The sequence below is a fragment of the Gossypium raimondii genome, chromosome 10 (assembly GCF_025698545.1).
Source record: "Gossypium raimondii isolate GPD5lz chromosome 10, ASM2569854v1, whole genome shotgun sequence".
NCBI classification, from domain to species: Eukaryota; Viridiplantae; Streptophyta; class Magnoliopsida; order Malvales; family Malvaceae; genus Gossypium; species Gossypium raimondii.
In genome coordinates this window covers 55,412,304-55,426,977 of record NC_068574.1, presented here as the reverse complement: position 1 = coordinate 55,426,977, position 14,674 = coordinate 55,412,304, and the positions used below count along the sequence as shown (strand labels likewise).

The window sequence follows — 14,674 nt, the reverse complement described above, 5'->3', positions numbered from 1 at the left end:
ATTATATTTTAAATATTTTTTAAAATATTTATATTATATTATTATAATATTAATATTAATATTAATATTAATATTAATATTTTTATTTTTAATTTTTATTTATTGAAAATTTTATATAGTCATCTTAATATTATTTGAATGTTTACATTAGAGTAATATTATATATTTAGTATAGGTTTATTTTTTTAATGTATTATAAATTATATAATATATAAAAATAACATAATATAAAGTATTATAAACTTAAAAACGGGTCGGGTCGGACTTGGGCCTTCAATGTTTAAGCCTGAGTCCAACCCATATTTTAAACAAACCTTTCTTTTTACCTATGCTCATTTTTTGAATCTCATATTTTTGCTCAAACCCTCCCAAATTTCAAGTGGGCCTTCGAGACTGGACGAGTAGCCCATGAACAAGTCTACCCACAAATTAAGATAAAAGACCCATACATCACAATTACGCATGATAAAACACAAATAAAAATATTCAAATACTCAATATCTTTCATAACAACATCTAATAGCTTTCAAAATACAATTCAACAAGTCAAAAGAAAAAAAAAAGAAAAATTACATCTAAACATGATTATAATTTAAAAAGACTCAAATTAAAAAAAATAATCAACTTTTTTTAATTTGAAATCATTCTCATTTAGGAGTACGTCAGTTAGAACATAGTTACGTGTGACTTTTCCTCTTACATAAAAGTAGGCGAATATTGATAGAGTATTAACTAGATTAGCATAGATATTATTGCCAATTCAAGAGAATGTGGGTTCGAGTATGCTGAAATATATTATCCTCTTATTTATGAGTTGAGGAGGTCCTACCCGATATAATCTAAAAATGTGCAATCAATTATCAACAAATGCTGGATGTAATACTAATAAACATTGCACTTTTAAACTTAAAAGAGAATACATATTCAAATTTTAAAGATAATATTATTTTTTAATATTAATCATGAATTCCAAATATAAATAAAAAAATCCGAAAAAATAAAAAAAATGTAATCAATTTACCGATAAAAATGCAAAATGAAACGAAAAAAAAGAAAGTTTCCGAGGAAATGAAAATTGGAGGACGTAATTGATGATTTTAATTTTGTAGGTAATAAATTGACCCAACGTTGTATATTATAAAGCTAAATCAATATTTGACCCCAAAGCTAAAGCCTAAAAGGAGTACGGTGAGTGCAAATCCTACCAGCCTGCCATTAACGCCTTTTAGCAATTAGGAATTGCCCATTGCCCATTGCCCATTGCCCATTGCCCATTTCTGCACTAAAATCAATCAAAAAAAAAAAGAATCAAAATTCAAAACCTTGTTCTTTTATCCACTGCTTTAAAGCTCTAAATCAAATTATTACGTAGGAACTTATAGCAAGTTATCCTTCTTCATGGGTTGCTCTTCTTCTCTCCCAGGTAAAATCCCTACCCAATTACCTTGATTTTCTTTTCGATTCTTTTTTTCTTTTTGGGTTTTTTTTTTTTTTAGTTTTTAGGATTTTTCTTATTCATCTGCAAATAGGATTGGTTGATCTTTGTAGTTAGGTTGATTTCTTTGGTTTTGAGCTGAAAACGTTGTTGAATTTGATTTGGGAATTTTGGGTTTGGTAGTTGGTGATTTAATTGGGTCTTTTGTTGTTTGCTTTGGGTGTTGCTGAATTGCTTGGAATTTGATTACCCTTTTATGAGTAGTTGTTCAAATTTTGGTTCTTTTTGTTTTTGGTCGGTTCTTTTATTGGTTGTAGATCGGAGTTCCGGGCGGTCCACTGGACTTAACAACGCGGACAATCCTGAAGGTCCCGATGCCAAAAATCTACGCGTAAAGGTAAATATTTCTTTTAGGTCCATGCCTGTTGTTGAGTATTCGAACATTGAGCAGTGAAGTGTTTGATATTTTCCAATTTCTTACTATTATAAGTACAATCAATGAAAAATGCGCCTCAGCCGAAAGGGTCCGAGGTATTTTTGCCGCATGGTGCTGAGGTGCAGCACCTTGACGACCCTGGTAATTTGTTTAGCATGTTTGGTGACTTCTATTTAGCCTTTGATCTTGAAAATATTATGTAAAAGATTGACTGTATTACCTAGTTGCAAATGCTGAAAACTAACTTTGATAATTCTGTAATTTTTAACAAAGTATCTCTTTAGTATACTGTGACTACTAATTACTATGACCATGATCTCCTTCAATTACATTCTAATTATGCAACTAACTTTTGATGTCTTTTTGCTGCACACAGCTGGTCTTGTTAGGTGATTCTGGAGTTGGAAAAAGTTGTATTGTTCTTCGCTTTGTTCGTGGCCAGTTTGACCCTACATCTAAGGTAAGGAGTTTTCTCTTAAGCCATCAACTTATAATATTGTCTTCTGGCTTTCTTTTTTAGCTTCATTTTCTCCAACCATATTCTAACGGATTGGTGTTAGCATATTATCTCTGAGGATGAAAAAGTTATATTCTGATGAGATTTCTTTTATTTGTCAATCTTTTAAAATTTCAGGTAACTGTAGGAGCTTCATTCTTGTCACAGACAATAGCTTTGCAAGATTCAACTACTGTTAAGTTTGAAATATGGGACACTGCTGGGCAAGAGAGGTATGATTCTTGAATACCATGTCGATTTTCATGTTCATTCATCAATTTCTTACCAAAAGTACATTATATTATGATCCTCTGACCTCATCTATTTTTCACCATAATTGAGATTATAATTTAGTTTATTTTGTGCATTTTATTTTTCTATAATCACTCCTTTGTCAGGAAAGAGTTAATTATTTACTTTGTTTCTCTCAGGTATGCTGCATTGGCACCTCTATACTACAGAGGAGCTGGAGTTGCAGTTATTGTGTATGATATAACTAGTCCAGAGTCCTTCACCAAAGCACAATATTGGGTTAAGGTAGTTTCTGAGCTTGCAATTGTGATTTTTCTTTTTCTTTTCTGGATTACTATGCTTTCTTCATTTTAGAATGCGAAAATTTTCAAACAACACTTTTCAAAATAACAGTATAGCCTAGTGGTTGCATGTTGCGTCACAATGAGCTTTTACATGGTTTTGGATAGGGGTGAGCATTCGATCGAATCGAATCGAAAATTTTCGAGTTAATCGAGTTTTCGAATATCATTTTATCATCCTAACTTTATTTGAAGTTTTCTCGAATCGAGTCGAGTGAGATGGAATTCGAATCGAATCGAATCGAATATATTTGTTCGAGTTAAATTTTAAAAAATAATTTTGGGTCCTTGTAACCATTGTCACCCATCGTAATAAAATTTGTCCACCTTAATCAAATTTTTATTAACTTTCATCACTTCATAATTTATTTATTAATTTTTATATATTGGTTAGCTTCTTTGCTTGCTTAGTTGTTTCAATTATCTTGATTCTTATCACTATGTATTTTAGAATTAAAATATATTAAATGTAAAATATGATTTTTAATAAAAGTTATTTTAAAAATAAAATGTGAAATTGATACCAATATAAAATTTTAACACGAATATCTTATGGCATAATTAATAATTCAATTTTAATATAAATATTCAATATGACTAAACAATTCAATAATATAAATAGTATAAAATGTGAAATTTAATTTAATAATATAAATAGTAGATATAAATAAAATTATTACTATTTATGTTTAGTGATTTTTTTGGATAATTTTGATTTTTTATTTGAGAGTAAAGGGTGAGAAGTAAAAGTTTTGGAGAAAAATAAAAAGTTTTGGGGAATAAAAGTTTGAGGGAAAGTAAATAGGGGAGTAAAATTTTGGAGGGAAAATATTAAAAAAAAAAATTGGAGGGGGGAGGGTTTGGGATAGATGGGAGGTGGGATGGAAAGGGAATAAAAGTTTTAGGGGAAAAGTGGGAGGAAGTAAAAATTTTGGGAGAAAATAAAAGATTTTGAGGGTTTTTTGGAGTAAAATTTTGAGAAAAAATAAATGGGAGAGTAAAATTTTGGTGGGAAATGGATTTTGGGTAGATTAGGGGGTTGGGAGGGGAGGGGAGTCAAAGTTTTGGGGGGAAAGTGGGAATGAGTAAAAGTTTTGAGGGAAAAGTAAAAAGGTTTGGGAGTTTGGGGTAAAAATGTAAAATATTATAGTTTGATATTCGAATTATTCGAATTATTCGAGTTATTCGAATTCGAAAACTCAACTCGATTCGAACTCGAAATTCGAAAAAAAAATTCGAGTTGATTCGAATAACTCGAATAACTCGATTCGTTTAACTCGAAATTCGAATTTTTTTTCGATTTTTTCGAGTCGAATCGAGTTTTGCTCACCCCTAGTTTTGGAGCAGTATTCTTGGTGTGATAACATATTGCATGGAAGGTCTAAGTTTGAGTTCTGAAGGGCTCTAGAAAAGCATTTGGAGAAACTATCTGAATATTATTATTGTCTCGGTGTGACATTCTTTAATATTTACTTATGTATGTGTGGTATTTAATAGTGCAAACTGCTAAAATTCCAGATTTTTGCTCCTCTTGCCCTCATTTTAAAGTCATTTCTTGTTTTTCGAAATTTTGGTTTTCTTCCTTGTATTTCTTTGCAAAGGCTTAAACTATTAGTCCCAGTAAGATGGTGTTGTAGTTCAGGTTTGATTTTTTTTCCTATCATGTATGCCAAAAGGAACTTAATTCTTTTTTATTATTAAATTTCCTATAGTTTGGCCAAAGAAGAGTTTCCTAAAGGTCTTTTGTCTTGTTTTTTTTCTCCTGAAGTACTGTCCATGGTATAGACCGATTTTTCTTTTATAAAGAAAATACTGTACATTTCAAATGATGTAATATTGTCGTCCCAAAATCATGTTTTCAATTATGCCATTGGAGTGAAAATTTAGATCTCTCACGTGCAATGCTGAGAACAATGCATCTGCTCAAGATTGTAACGCAACTGTCTAATCGGGTTATCTAACTACCTGCTACTCCTCTTTGAGAGTTTGAACATTGATTCGGTTTCTGAATGAGTCTAACCCAAATTATCTAGTCAGTGCAGATTAGTTTATTTTGTTTTGGCTCATTGGACCTGTTCCACATTGCATTGTGTTATTGATACAGCTTTAGGATTCTCCCTTTTTATGAATTTTCCTTTTATACTAGTGATAATGAACTTTTCTCTAAGTTCACTGGCAAGTGTTGCTTTACAATGGATTTTCCATAGCCATCTTTGTTTTCTAATGAAGACCCATCAATGTCTTCATCCCCTCGCCTCACTGTTCCCGCCCTTCTCCCTTTTCGTTTCTTTCCGAAAGCCTTAAAGTTGTTAAAACTATTATATGATTTAAAATTCTGCTTGTTCTAGAATTCGAAAGGTAACATACTATTAGCAAAACTCTTGTCACTTCTTGTCAAAGCTTGAAACTTTTTATGCCCTAAAGTTGCCAAAATTAATGTTTTCTATCATCTGGCAGGAGCTACAAAAGCATGGGAGCCCAGGTATAGTGATGGCCTTGGTTGGTAATAAAGCCGACCTTCAGGAAAAGCGCGAAGTACCAGTCCAAGTTAGTTCCAAATTTAAATGAACGGAAATACCTTTATGCATATTGAATTATTCAATTAATGTTATCTTCTAACTTGTGTTGTTTTATTCTTGAAGGATGGCATTGACTATGCAGAGAAGAATGGGATGTTCTTTATTGAGACATCTGCCAAGACTGCGGACAATATAAATCAGTTGTTTGAGGTATTTCTTCGATAAATCCAAAAGTGCAATAGTAGTTGACTAATAATTATTGATACTGTTTAAACACTTTGCATAGAAAGATCTCATCCTGTGACTATTGATAAGGTCAAGATTTTATGAGAATTACTAAAGGATAGCAACTTAAGTATAGTCAAATATGCCATCTCCTGGAAGATTCTAGTCTATGTCAATATAACTTGTAGGTTTGCCGGTAGTTATTAAGCACCATTGTTCTTTCACATTTAGAGTAAATGTTGAAAGTATCAAAATATTCTGCAAAGTCCAAGATCAGTTCTTAAGCTTAAGCTTTAAAATGATATAGCTCAAACTTGTCAGCAGCATTCTAATATGGATACTTATCTGGTATACTGGCATCGGAGTTTAAGAACTCTACAAGCAGGAGTTTCTTTTGATGTGCAGGGAAACTTACAGATCCTTGTCCTTACTAATTTGTTTGTTGTTATTGATAACCTCTGTTCATGTCATGGATGGCTTTAGCAAATCAAGGCACTGGTTTCTTGTCATCTAAATGCATTGTCAACCCTACTTAAGAGTTGTTTTCGCTTGTGTCGTTGTCCGGATCTTCAATTTTGTTTTCTGGAAATACCTGTGTCCAACATATATTCAAATGTGGGTATAGAAAAATTTAACATGCAATGCATGCCTGTGTCAAACACCTGGGTCTGAATAACATTTGAGGTTTCTCTGAATTGGGTTTGAAAGGTTTATTTGTTATCTACATGGCAGGAAATTGCCAAGCGGCTGCCACGTCCATCACCTTCATGATCAGAGGATGGTGATACCGAATCAACTACTAGGTATTTTTAATGTTATGCAGTTGGGATTTCAAGTTTGTGAATATCGTATTAGTACGTAACTGTGAATGTGACTGTTCTAAGCTTTCTTAGTCTGTGATGCAATTCTGAATATGATTTTAAAACATTCAGTTGTGAGTTGTCATTATCATCACTTAAATCTGCCCACACTTGAATGATTGGTTGTAACTGTGAAAGATTATACTTGAAAAGTATGCCATGTTTCACTACCATTTATGTATTCATATGGTATTCATGTTAAATTAAAGCCAAGATGGTACATTGAACGTACGGGTATCAAATTGGTTTCTCAATTCAGTGCTTTGAACGAAAGTGCTAGTGCTTTTTTGGTATTAATTTTGGCCAAGGAAGTCGTAAGCATGAAATAATGGGATAGTTTCGTTGGTTTAATAAATGTTTAAATGATATTTTATAAGATGAACTGTCTTTTATGTGCTTCTAGTAAAGTTGTTTTCTTGAACAACTGGAAGTAGGTTCATAAATATAAATTTTAGAATAATTGAAAGTAAAATAAAAAGAATTCACAGATGATGGTAGGATTCTCTCTCTGTCTTTTTAAATATGATGGAAGAAATAATAATCTTAAGTCTCTATATATCATTTTTGAAGAAATAATCTTAAATATTATAGTAAAGGGCTTTTACCACCTCCTTTTTTCCTGGCAAAGTACAACAAGAAGTCGGCTAGTGGGAAAGGGCTTTTATCTTTTCTTTCAAGCAAAGAAAACCTTTTTTTTCCCAAAGAAATATGTATTTATATTATTAGTCTTGAATTTTTTTAAAAAATATAGGAATATATGGATAAAACTGTTCAATAAAACCCCTGAATTATAATATTGAAATTAGTAAAATAAAACATGGGCAAAAATAATCTCAATATCTAATTCTTTTTAGCAAAATAAAACCTAGTTCAATAAGGATTAAATAGGGCAAAATCCTTAAAAAAAGGGTTATATTATACAAACTCCCTTCTCTTCAGAAACAGTGTACTGTCTACTTTTTAAGCTTTTTCTTAAGCTATCCAAAAAGAGGAAAAAAGAACAACCATGTTGTCGTCCAAGAATTCTGCATTGGAGAGCAAAGACAATGAAATCTTTGAGGTCGAAGAATCCATTGCCATTCAATCTGAGCTCATCAAAACCATGGCGACCATGGTGAACAGCAAGGCCTACGTTAACGAACGTAATCAAATGGTGCCAGAAGCACGTTGATTATCACGTTGAACACCACCACTGCAACAATAACGATGACAATGATGAGGGACCGGAATTCGTTGATGTCGATACGGATGGTCTTAAAGAGATTGTAACGTAGGGATGCTGGAAACAAGCCAATTATCACGTCGAGCAAAACAACAAAATTGTTGATGAAGAACTAAGCGATTGGGAATCAAAATTCTTTGAGGTTGATATGGATGATCTTCACGAGCTTTTCATGGCAGCCAATTACCTGGAAATTGAAAGCTTGTTGAATGGAGTGGCGAAACGAGTTGCGGACATTATCAAAGCTTGCATGAATGTTGAGGTAATTCGTCAGACTTTTGGAATTAACAACGATTTTGCTGCTCAACAAGAAGAGGAAATTCGTAAGCTTAATTCTTGGAACCATATTTGACTTGTTTTTATCAGCTTTTGTTTTAAGAATTATATTAATTAATCAATATTATGATTTTGGTGTTTTAGGTTTGTTTAGAAAAAATAATTAATGGAACTTTTTTTATGTGTTTTGATGCTATGAAACTCTTTAATTTATGATCTATAATTAATTTCGTTCGTTGAGTGTTTTTGTTGTGTATTTTCTTAGTGGGAAAAATCGGATATTTATATGATATGATTACTGTTCATGGAATTGACATTTTAGGTAGGCTCCGTGCATATCGACACGTATGCTACCCTAAACTTAACACATGTTCGTTGGTCCATGTGCCCACTGGTTCATTAGTTTGGCTTCGCACCCTGTGCTCCCGAACACCCAGGGACATGCGAACTAGACTCGTGAGGTTCCCGCGAACCTTTTAATGTCTCCACCCGGTGAAGTCTAAACTCAGGTCGCAGGTCGGTAGCACGGCTTATATTCGGGTTTCGGGTTGGCAATCGGATATATCATAACAAATTTAAAACTAAATTAAGGTCATTTTTATTTTGCTTTCTTTTTCCAACAAATAATAAAATAATGGCGTGAGAGAAGATTGATGCCATCTTTGAAATTTTCTAATCCTTCGTTTGGTGTTTCTTTTTCTCCAAACTTTGATAATTTGGTTTCTATTTTTCTTCTTCCACCAACTCTCCCTCTTTTAAATTATAAATACAGATAGATACGTAGACAATTGACGTATAATTTACACATGATTTACAAAAGATGAGAGTCAAAGTTGAGACCTCAAAATCTCATATTTTTCTATATATTGACTAATACATAAAATTTCGGTTGATACAAGCAAAACAAATCGAAAAATATTATTATCAGTAAAACAAGTCGATATTTGAATCAAAATAAAACTTATATTTTGTGATTCTAGTTTATGACTAGACCAAAGCATATAGATAATATGATCAGTATTGAAACATTATTGACTATATCACTTCCAAACCTTTTAATCGCACGAGATTTAACTTGTCAAAATAATTTCTTTAAATATAGATGAGCATCAAAAAGAAGCTCAAATTAGTTACCAATGGTGATGTCAGAACCATATCAAAATAAAAAATTGGTGGGTTGATTGGTTGAAATTGACTATAAATTAAATCATTGTGATAAGAAGAGAACAGAGACCAAAAACACCGGTTTATAATTTTTTATATTTTTATATTATTATTTAATTATAGTTGAACCAACAGAACTCATCCAATTGAATTGAAAATTAATATTTTGACCATTTTGATCATCGATTTGGCTTTTACAATATTAATTAACAACATTGCTATGGTTAGACTCTAGTAATACCACAAGAATCCGTCCACTTCAAAGTGGCAACAATCATTGTTTTTATAATTAGCTCGGTGATCGGATCGATCAGACTATTAATTTTAGATGTAATTATATAATCCGATTTAATTATATAAATTATTAAAAATATTTTGAAATAATAATTTAATCTATTCACAAAACAACCAATTCAATCTCATTCTCCTAATTAATATACTCACCGATTTCCGAACAAGTTCCAACTACCTCGACAAAAAATACAGCAAATTTCTTTAATAGCAAGCAATTCAGCAAAAACCGAGGCAGTGAAATCGACAAACTTAGGCTTCCTTTGGATGCAACTGGTTCTCAGTGCGTTGATTTTTTTAGGCTAAAAAAAATTGCAACTGAAATGTTAGTAAACGCAAGGCTGTTTGGAAAGCATTCTTCAATACGTTGAAAATGCATTTCACCTCACCGGAGGTTTAATTCCAGACTGGAGCTTAGAACAACTTGGAACCATTTAGGTCCCTAAAGGTACCCCCCCAATGCCCGTAGGATTATGGCTGCTTCGGACAGCTCCGTCAACATGGAGGCAGACACCATCTCCCTCAATTAGAATAGCAAACATGCACCTACTCCAAGGCTCAAGGATCAAATTGTAATAAAGTTGTTTATTGCTTAGTGATCATTTTGTAATTTTTTGTAGTTTTGTATTTAAAATGTAAACTTACTAATTGTTTAGTGATGTCAGGTGTAATTTGCCCTTAAAATTTTAAAGTAATGTAAGTAGTTTCTAAAAGCTCAACTTCTACTATGAGCCCCTGCACTTTGTATAAATTGTGAATTTAATATTTGTACTTTAATTTAATTAATTTAGTATTTTATTTTTTAAATTTTGTGATCTTAATCGTGGCCAAATGGTAACAACTAAATTTATTTGGTTAAATTATGTTATTAACTCTATATTATGTGCAAAATTATAGATTTAGTTCATGTTCAACAATTGAATCATTTTAATGGTTATATATTTTTTAATTTCAAAAGTTTAATCTTAATGCAAACGATAACCGTTAAAATTTATTAACTGATTTTTTGTGTGAGTAATATATAAAGATAACAAATTGACATAGCCGATGATATGTTTAACAGATTAAAATTTAAAAACAACAGAATTTACTTTAATAAATTTAATAATTATAATTTAATTAAGACTAAAATTTTTAAAATTTAAAAATACAGAAATTAGGTGAATAAAATAAAAAGCTGTTAACGGTCCAGGTGAAAGGATTAGTGAGGGGCCCAAACTAATTTACCTTTTTATGTGATTTCTGTCGAACGAATCAAATCAACATACATCTTATTTGCCGCCCACGTTACGGCATCTGATTGGTCTGTGTTTCCATGTCAGCATGACGCAGAAAATCTATGTTTCTCTGCCACGCGGCCGAATTTCACGCGTCGTTGACAAATCACTGTGGTTTGGTGGCTTCACGCGGCTGGCTAGCTGGTGGAATGATGACGTGGCGGCTAAAGGATAAGAATTAATAATATTTGTGGTAATTAATTAAAGGATAATTATTTTATTATACAACCTATATACTAATCCAAAATAAAATAAAACGTAGTTGAATATAAAATTAGTGGTTAATTAGTTTCATCTATGTATTTATAAATAATATAAATAAAAAATTAGAAAATGATATATTTAAGAAAAATAATAAGGCAAGAGAAATATAATAAAAATAATATGTTAAATTGAATTATTGTAAGAAATATATTTTAAATTAATAAAAAGTTTTACAAATTAAATTTATTTTAAAAATAAAATGACGGTATTATATATTAATTAAAATTTAAGGTTTAATAGTTATATTAATATTATAAAAAAATGAGGTATCAAATTATGAGTTTTTTCATAATCATACAATGCCACATAAGATTATTTTACTCCTATATCTTACTTTCATATTAACATATCTCATATATATATATATATATATATATATATATATATATATATATATATATATATATAAAATTATTATAAAATAATTAATTAATTAGTCTCTTGCTGATTTAGTCTTAACTCGATTGGCAACAACATTATTATTAGTGTAGGAGGACGTAGGTTCGAGTGCATTGAAGTGTATTATTCTCCTATTTAAAGGTTGAAGGGAGACTATGAGTAGTTTTAGACATTGTATCAATAACAACTTATAATAAAATTAATGTTAAAAAATCACGTGTGATCAAGAAATAATCTTGGAACTTTTTTTAAAATCCCACGATGGCATAATGCTTTAAAAATATATATAGAATTCTATATGTTGGAATTGTGTTTATATATTTTTATATGTAAAATCTTATTTAACCTAATGTATAGATCCTTATAAAGGTTGATATGTTGATGATTTCATATTATATAAATCATTCATATTTCCATCACATTGTTTGTGTTTTTCTTGTGTGAATGTTTATTTTAATTTATTTGATTGTATATTTAAGAAACTTCTTACATTTTACAACTTTAAATTTATATTACTTACATGTTATAAAATTAAACAACATTCAAATAAGGTAAATTGACTGTATTCATAATTCCACAAATTTCTCACTTATTGTGACGAGTGATACTTTAATTTATTGACGAGTGAAATACTTAAAAGATTCCATAATTTATTATAATATATATTAAATGAGTGAGCACATCCTAATCTTTTTAGGCACACCTCAAGAAGAGGTAAATATATAGTTTATTGTAAAAAAATATTGATATTTTTCCAAGTCACATAGGAATAAATGTGTATACCTCTCCAATAAATGAGTAAACACATCCTAGCCTTTTCAGGTACACTCCAATGAGAGGTAAAATATATATTTTATTGTAAAAAATATTGATATTTTTTTGGGTCATGAAAGAATAAATATCATGTTGTATATACCTCGTCGGTAGATGAGTGAGCACATCCTAGCCATTTCAGGCACACTACGATGAAAAGTAATATATATATATTTTATTGTAAAAAAATATTATTATTTTTCAATTCGCGTAAGAATAAATGTCATGCCATGTGTACCTTGCCGATAAATGAGCGAACACATTCTAGCCTCTCAAGCACACTCCAACAAAAGCTTATAGACTTTTCAAGACTCAAAATTGCCTTTTCAGGCTTGGCAATGCCTTTCAGGCTCGCTAAGTTCAATAGCAGAAAAGTTGCTAGCCTTTTAAGACACTTAGCTACATTTTACAAAGTTTTAAAGTAGACACCTCGACACGAAATTGCTCGCTAAGTTTAATAAAAGAATCACTTCTAACCTCATAAGACACTTAGCTAAATTTTATAAAGTTATAAAGCAAACACCCTAAAAGGAAATTGCTCACTAAGTTTCATAGAATGATTGCTTCTAGCCTCTTAAAGCACTTGGCTAAATTTGACAAAGTTATAAAACATACACCGCCCAAGCTTTTATCTCAAATAAATGTCACTTTATAACTTTTCCTCGACTAAGGGGCAATTGTTATACGTATAAAACATTATTAAGTCTTATCAAGAGGCATACAAGTCAGATCCCCTATAACCCTATGATAGTTTAAATGTATTAAACTAACATGACCAAAGCCTATGGATAAATAGAGGACAAGGAAACAGCAGGAGGGTTTCTCCCCTCGAGCTTCTTTTATTCTCCATCTTTCTCCATAGCTCTTCGTAAGAAAGCCCACTTCTTACATTATCCACCACAAGAACAATATTGGCTCTCCGTCCCGTCCTAATATTGGATAATTAATTAGAAGCTTAAGGGTTAAGAATAGTTTAGAAAATGTATTTAAAACATCATAGCATTAAACCAAATGAAATATTTTTGTTGGATAATTATTTGATATATAGATGGTGAATTTTTTTTTATTTTATAAGTGAGGTTAAGAAATTATCATGTGTCACTAATAGATGTTTAAATACATAAATTGACCAATCAGCCTATATCTATGTTTGATTCTTTTAACCCAATTTGTTTTTAAAGAAGAAACTTTTACAGTACAAATATAATTTAAGTACTGAATACAACATAATTTCAAGTACAAATACATATTCAAGTATCTACATTTCTTATATATATTATACCATTTTAAATTATTACATTCCTCCATTCGAATAAACTTGTCATATGTTTACTTTTTATGGTTAAATTTTTAAAATTCATTCTCGATGTGATAAAAAATTATCGGTGAAATAGTGTTTAAATATGTATTTTAGATTCTACAAGTAGGATCAAATGATTGACAAGTATTATATAAAAGTATAATAAAATATTTTAAAAAATAGATGTTAATTTTTCAAAGCTACTTATAGAATAATAAAAAATACACTAGTAGCGTATCAAATATTCACCCATTTATAAAATGGAATTAATTAAATATTTAAAATAATTAAAATTTTAACTTTAATAATTCAATTATCACGTTTAAATTGAGAGATAAAAGAAGTTTTTTAAAATATTCAACTAATTCTTAGAATCTCAAATTTAAATTGAAATAAGAAAAAAGGAAGAAGCAATTAGACATGTGATTTTTAAGTTTAAAATGGAGAGAAAGAAGTCTATTTCTAACTCTAGCCAACATGGAACTTTGACTTGATATGTAGCCGCTGGAAGCCGAGGCTTTTATCATTAAATCTCGACCGTCGGCTGACACGGTAGCCGACAACTTATTTGTAGTTGTAAAGAAATGGCAAAGGGCCTAAGCCAACTCATTATTATTCGGACAAATTATTATTTCATACATTAACGGTTGAAACTTTTACATATAATTTTTATTTTTATTTTTATTTTTTAAGTTAAATTTAATCTTTAACTTTTTTCAAAAGTCGTGTTTACTATCAACCTTTTAAAAATAGTTGAATTGTTATTTTTTTAATGAACATATTGACATAATATCATGCATGACAATCCATGAAATTTGTATGAACTTTTTATTTTATTTATTTTATTTTGATTTTTATAAACTTTAAATTATTTGTTAACATGTCATACAAGACAAATAACGACATATCAATATGAAATACACGTAAACTTCCATGCAGATTGTCACACCAACATCGTTAAAAATAATGTTTTAGTAAGCATTTTAATTGAAAAGATTTAACTCTTTTTATAAAAAAAGTTAAATTGACAAAAAAATCAATGTTGAAGGCGGGTAAATCTCAAAATTATACATGAACTTTGATTTAATGTGTAATTGTATACAT

At 30.2% G+C, this 14,674-nt stretch overlaps 2 protein-coding genes across 2 annotated transcripts; both read left to right on the top strand.

Moving 5' to 3' along the window:
* Positions 1-1,170: 1,170 nt before the first annotated feature.
* On the top strand, positions 1,171-6,737 carry LOC105776465 (ras-related protein RABF1). Its single transcript, XM_012599123.2, has 8 exons — positions 1,171-1,423; positions 1,753-1,832; positions 2,248-2,331; positions 2,506-2,600; positions 2,799-2,904; positions 5,418-5,507; positions 5,603-5,689; positions 6,437-6,737. The coding sequence occupies exons 1-8, from the start codon at positions 1,399-1,401 to the stop codon at positions 6,473-6,475; spliced, it is 606 nt and encodes a 201-aa protein (XP_012454577.1). The 5' UTR covers positions 1,171-1,398; the 3' UTR covers positions 6,476-6,737.
* Positions 6,738-7,570: 833 nt separating this feature from the next.
* On the top strand, positions 7,571-8,138 carry LOC105775619 (SKP1-like protein 11). Its single transcript, XM_012598119.1, has 2 exons — positions 7,571-7,717; positions 7,839-8,138. The coding sequence occupies exons 1-2, from the start codon at positions 7,571-7,573 to the stop codon at positions 8,136-8,138; spliced, it is 447 nt and encodes a 148-aa protein (XP_012453573.1).
* Positions 8,139-14,674: the final 6,536 nt, after the last annotated feature.

Excerpts from the sequence above, each read along its gene's own strand:
- LOC105776465 (XM_012599123.2), top strand. The coding sequence starts at position 1,399 with ATGGGTTGCTCTTCTTCTCTCCCAG. Across the intron at positions 2,332-2,505 it reads AGTTTGACCCTACATCTAAG|GTAACTGTAGGAGCTTCATT; the intron begins GTAAGGAGTTTT and ends TTAAAATTTCAG. Across the intron at positions 5,508-5,602 it reads AGCGCGAAGTACCAGTCCAA|GATGGCATTGACTATGCAGA; the intron begins GTTAGTTCCAAA and ends TTATTCTTGAAG.
- LOC105775619 (XM_012598119.1), top strand. The coding sequence starts at position 7,571 with ATGTTGTCGTCCAAGAATTCTGCATTGGAGAGCAAAGACAATGAAATC. Across the intron at positions 7,718-7,838 it reads TTAACGAACGTAATCAAATG|GGATGCTGGAAACAAGCCAA; the intron begins GTGCCAGAAGCA and ends ATTGTAACGTAG.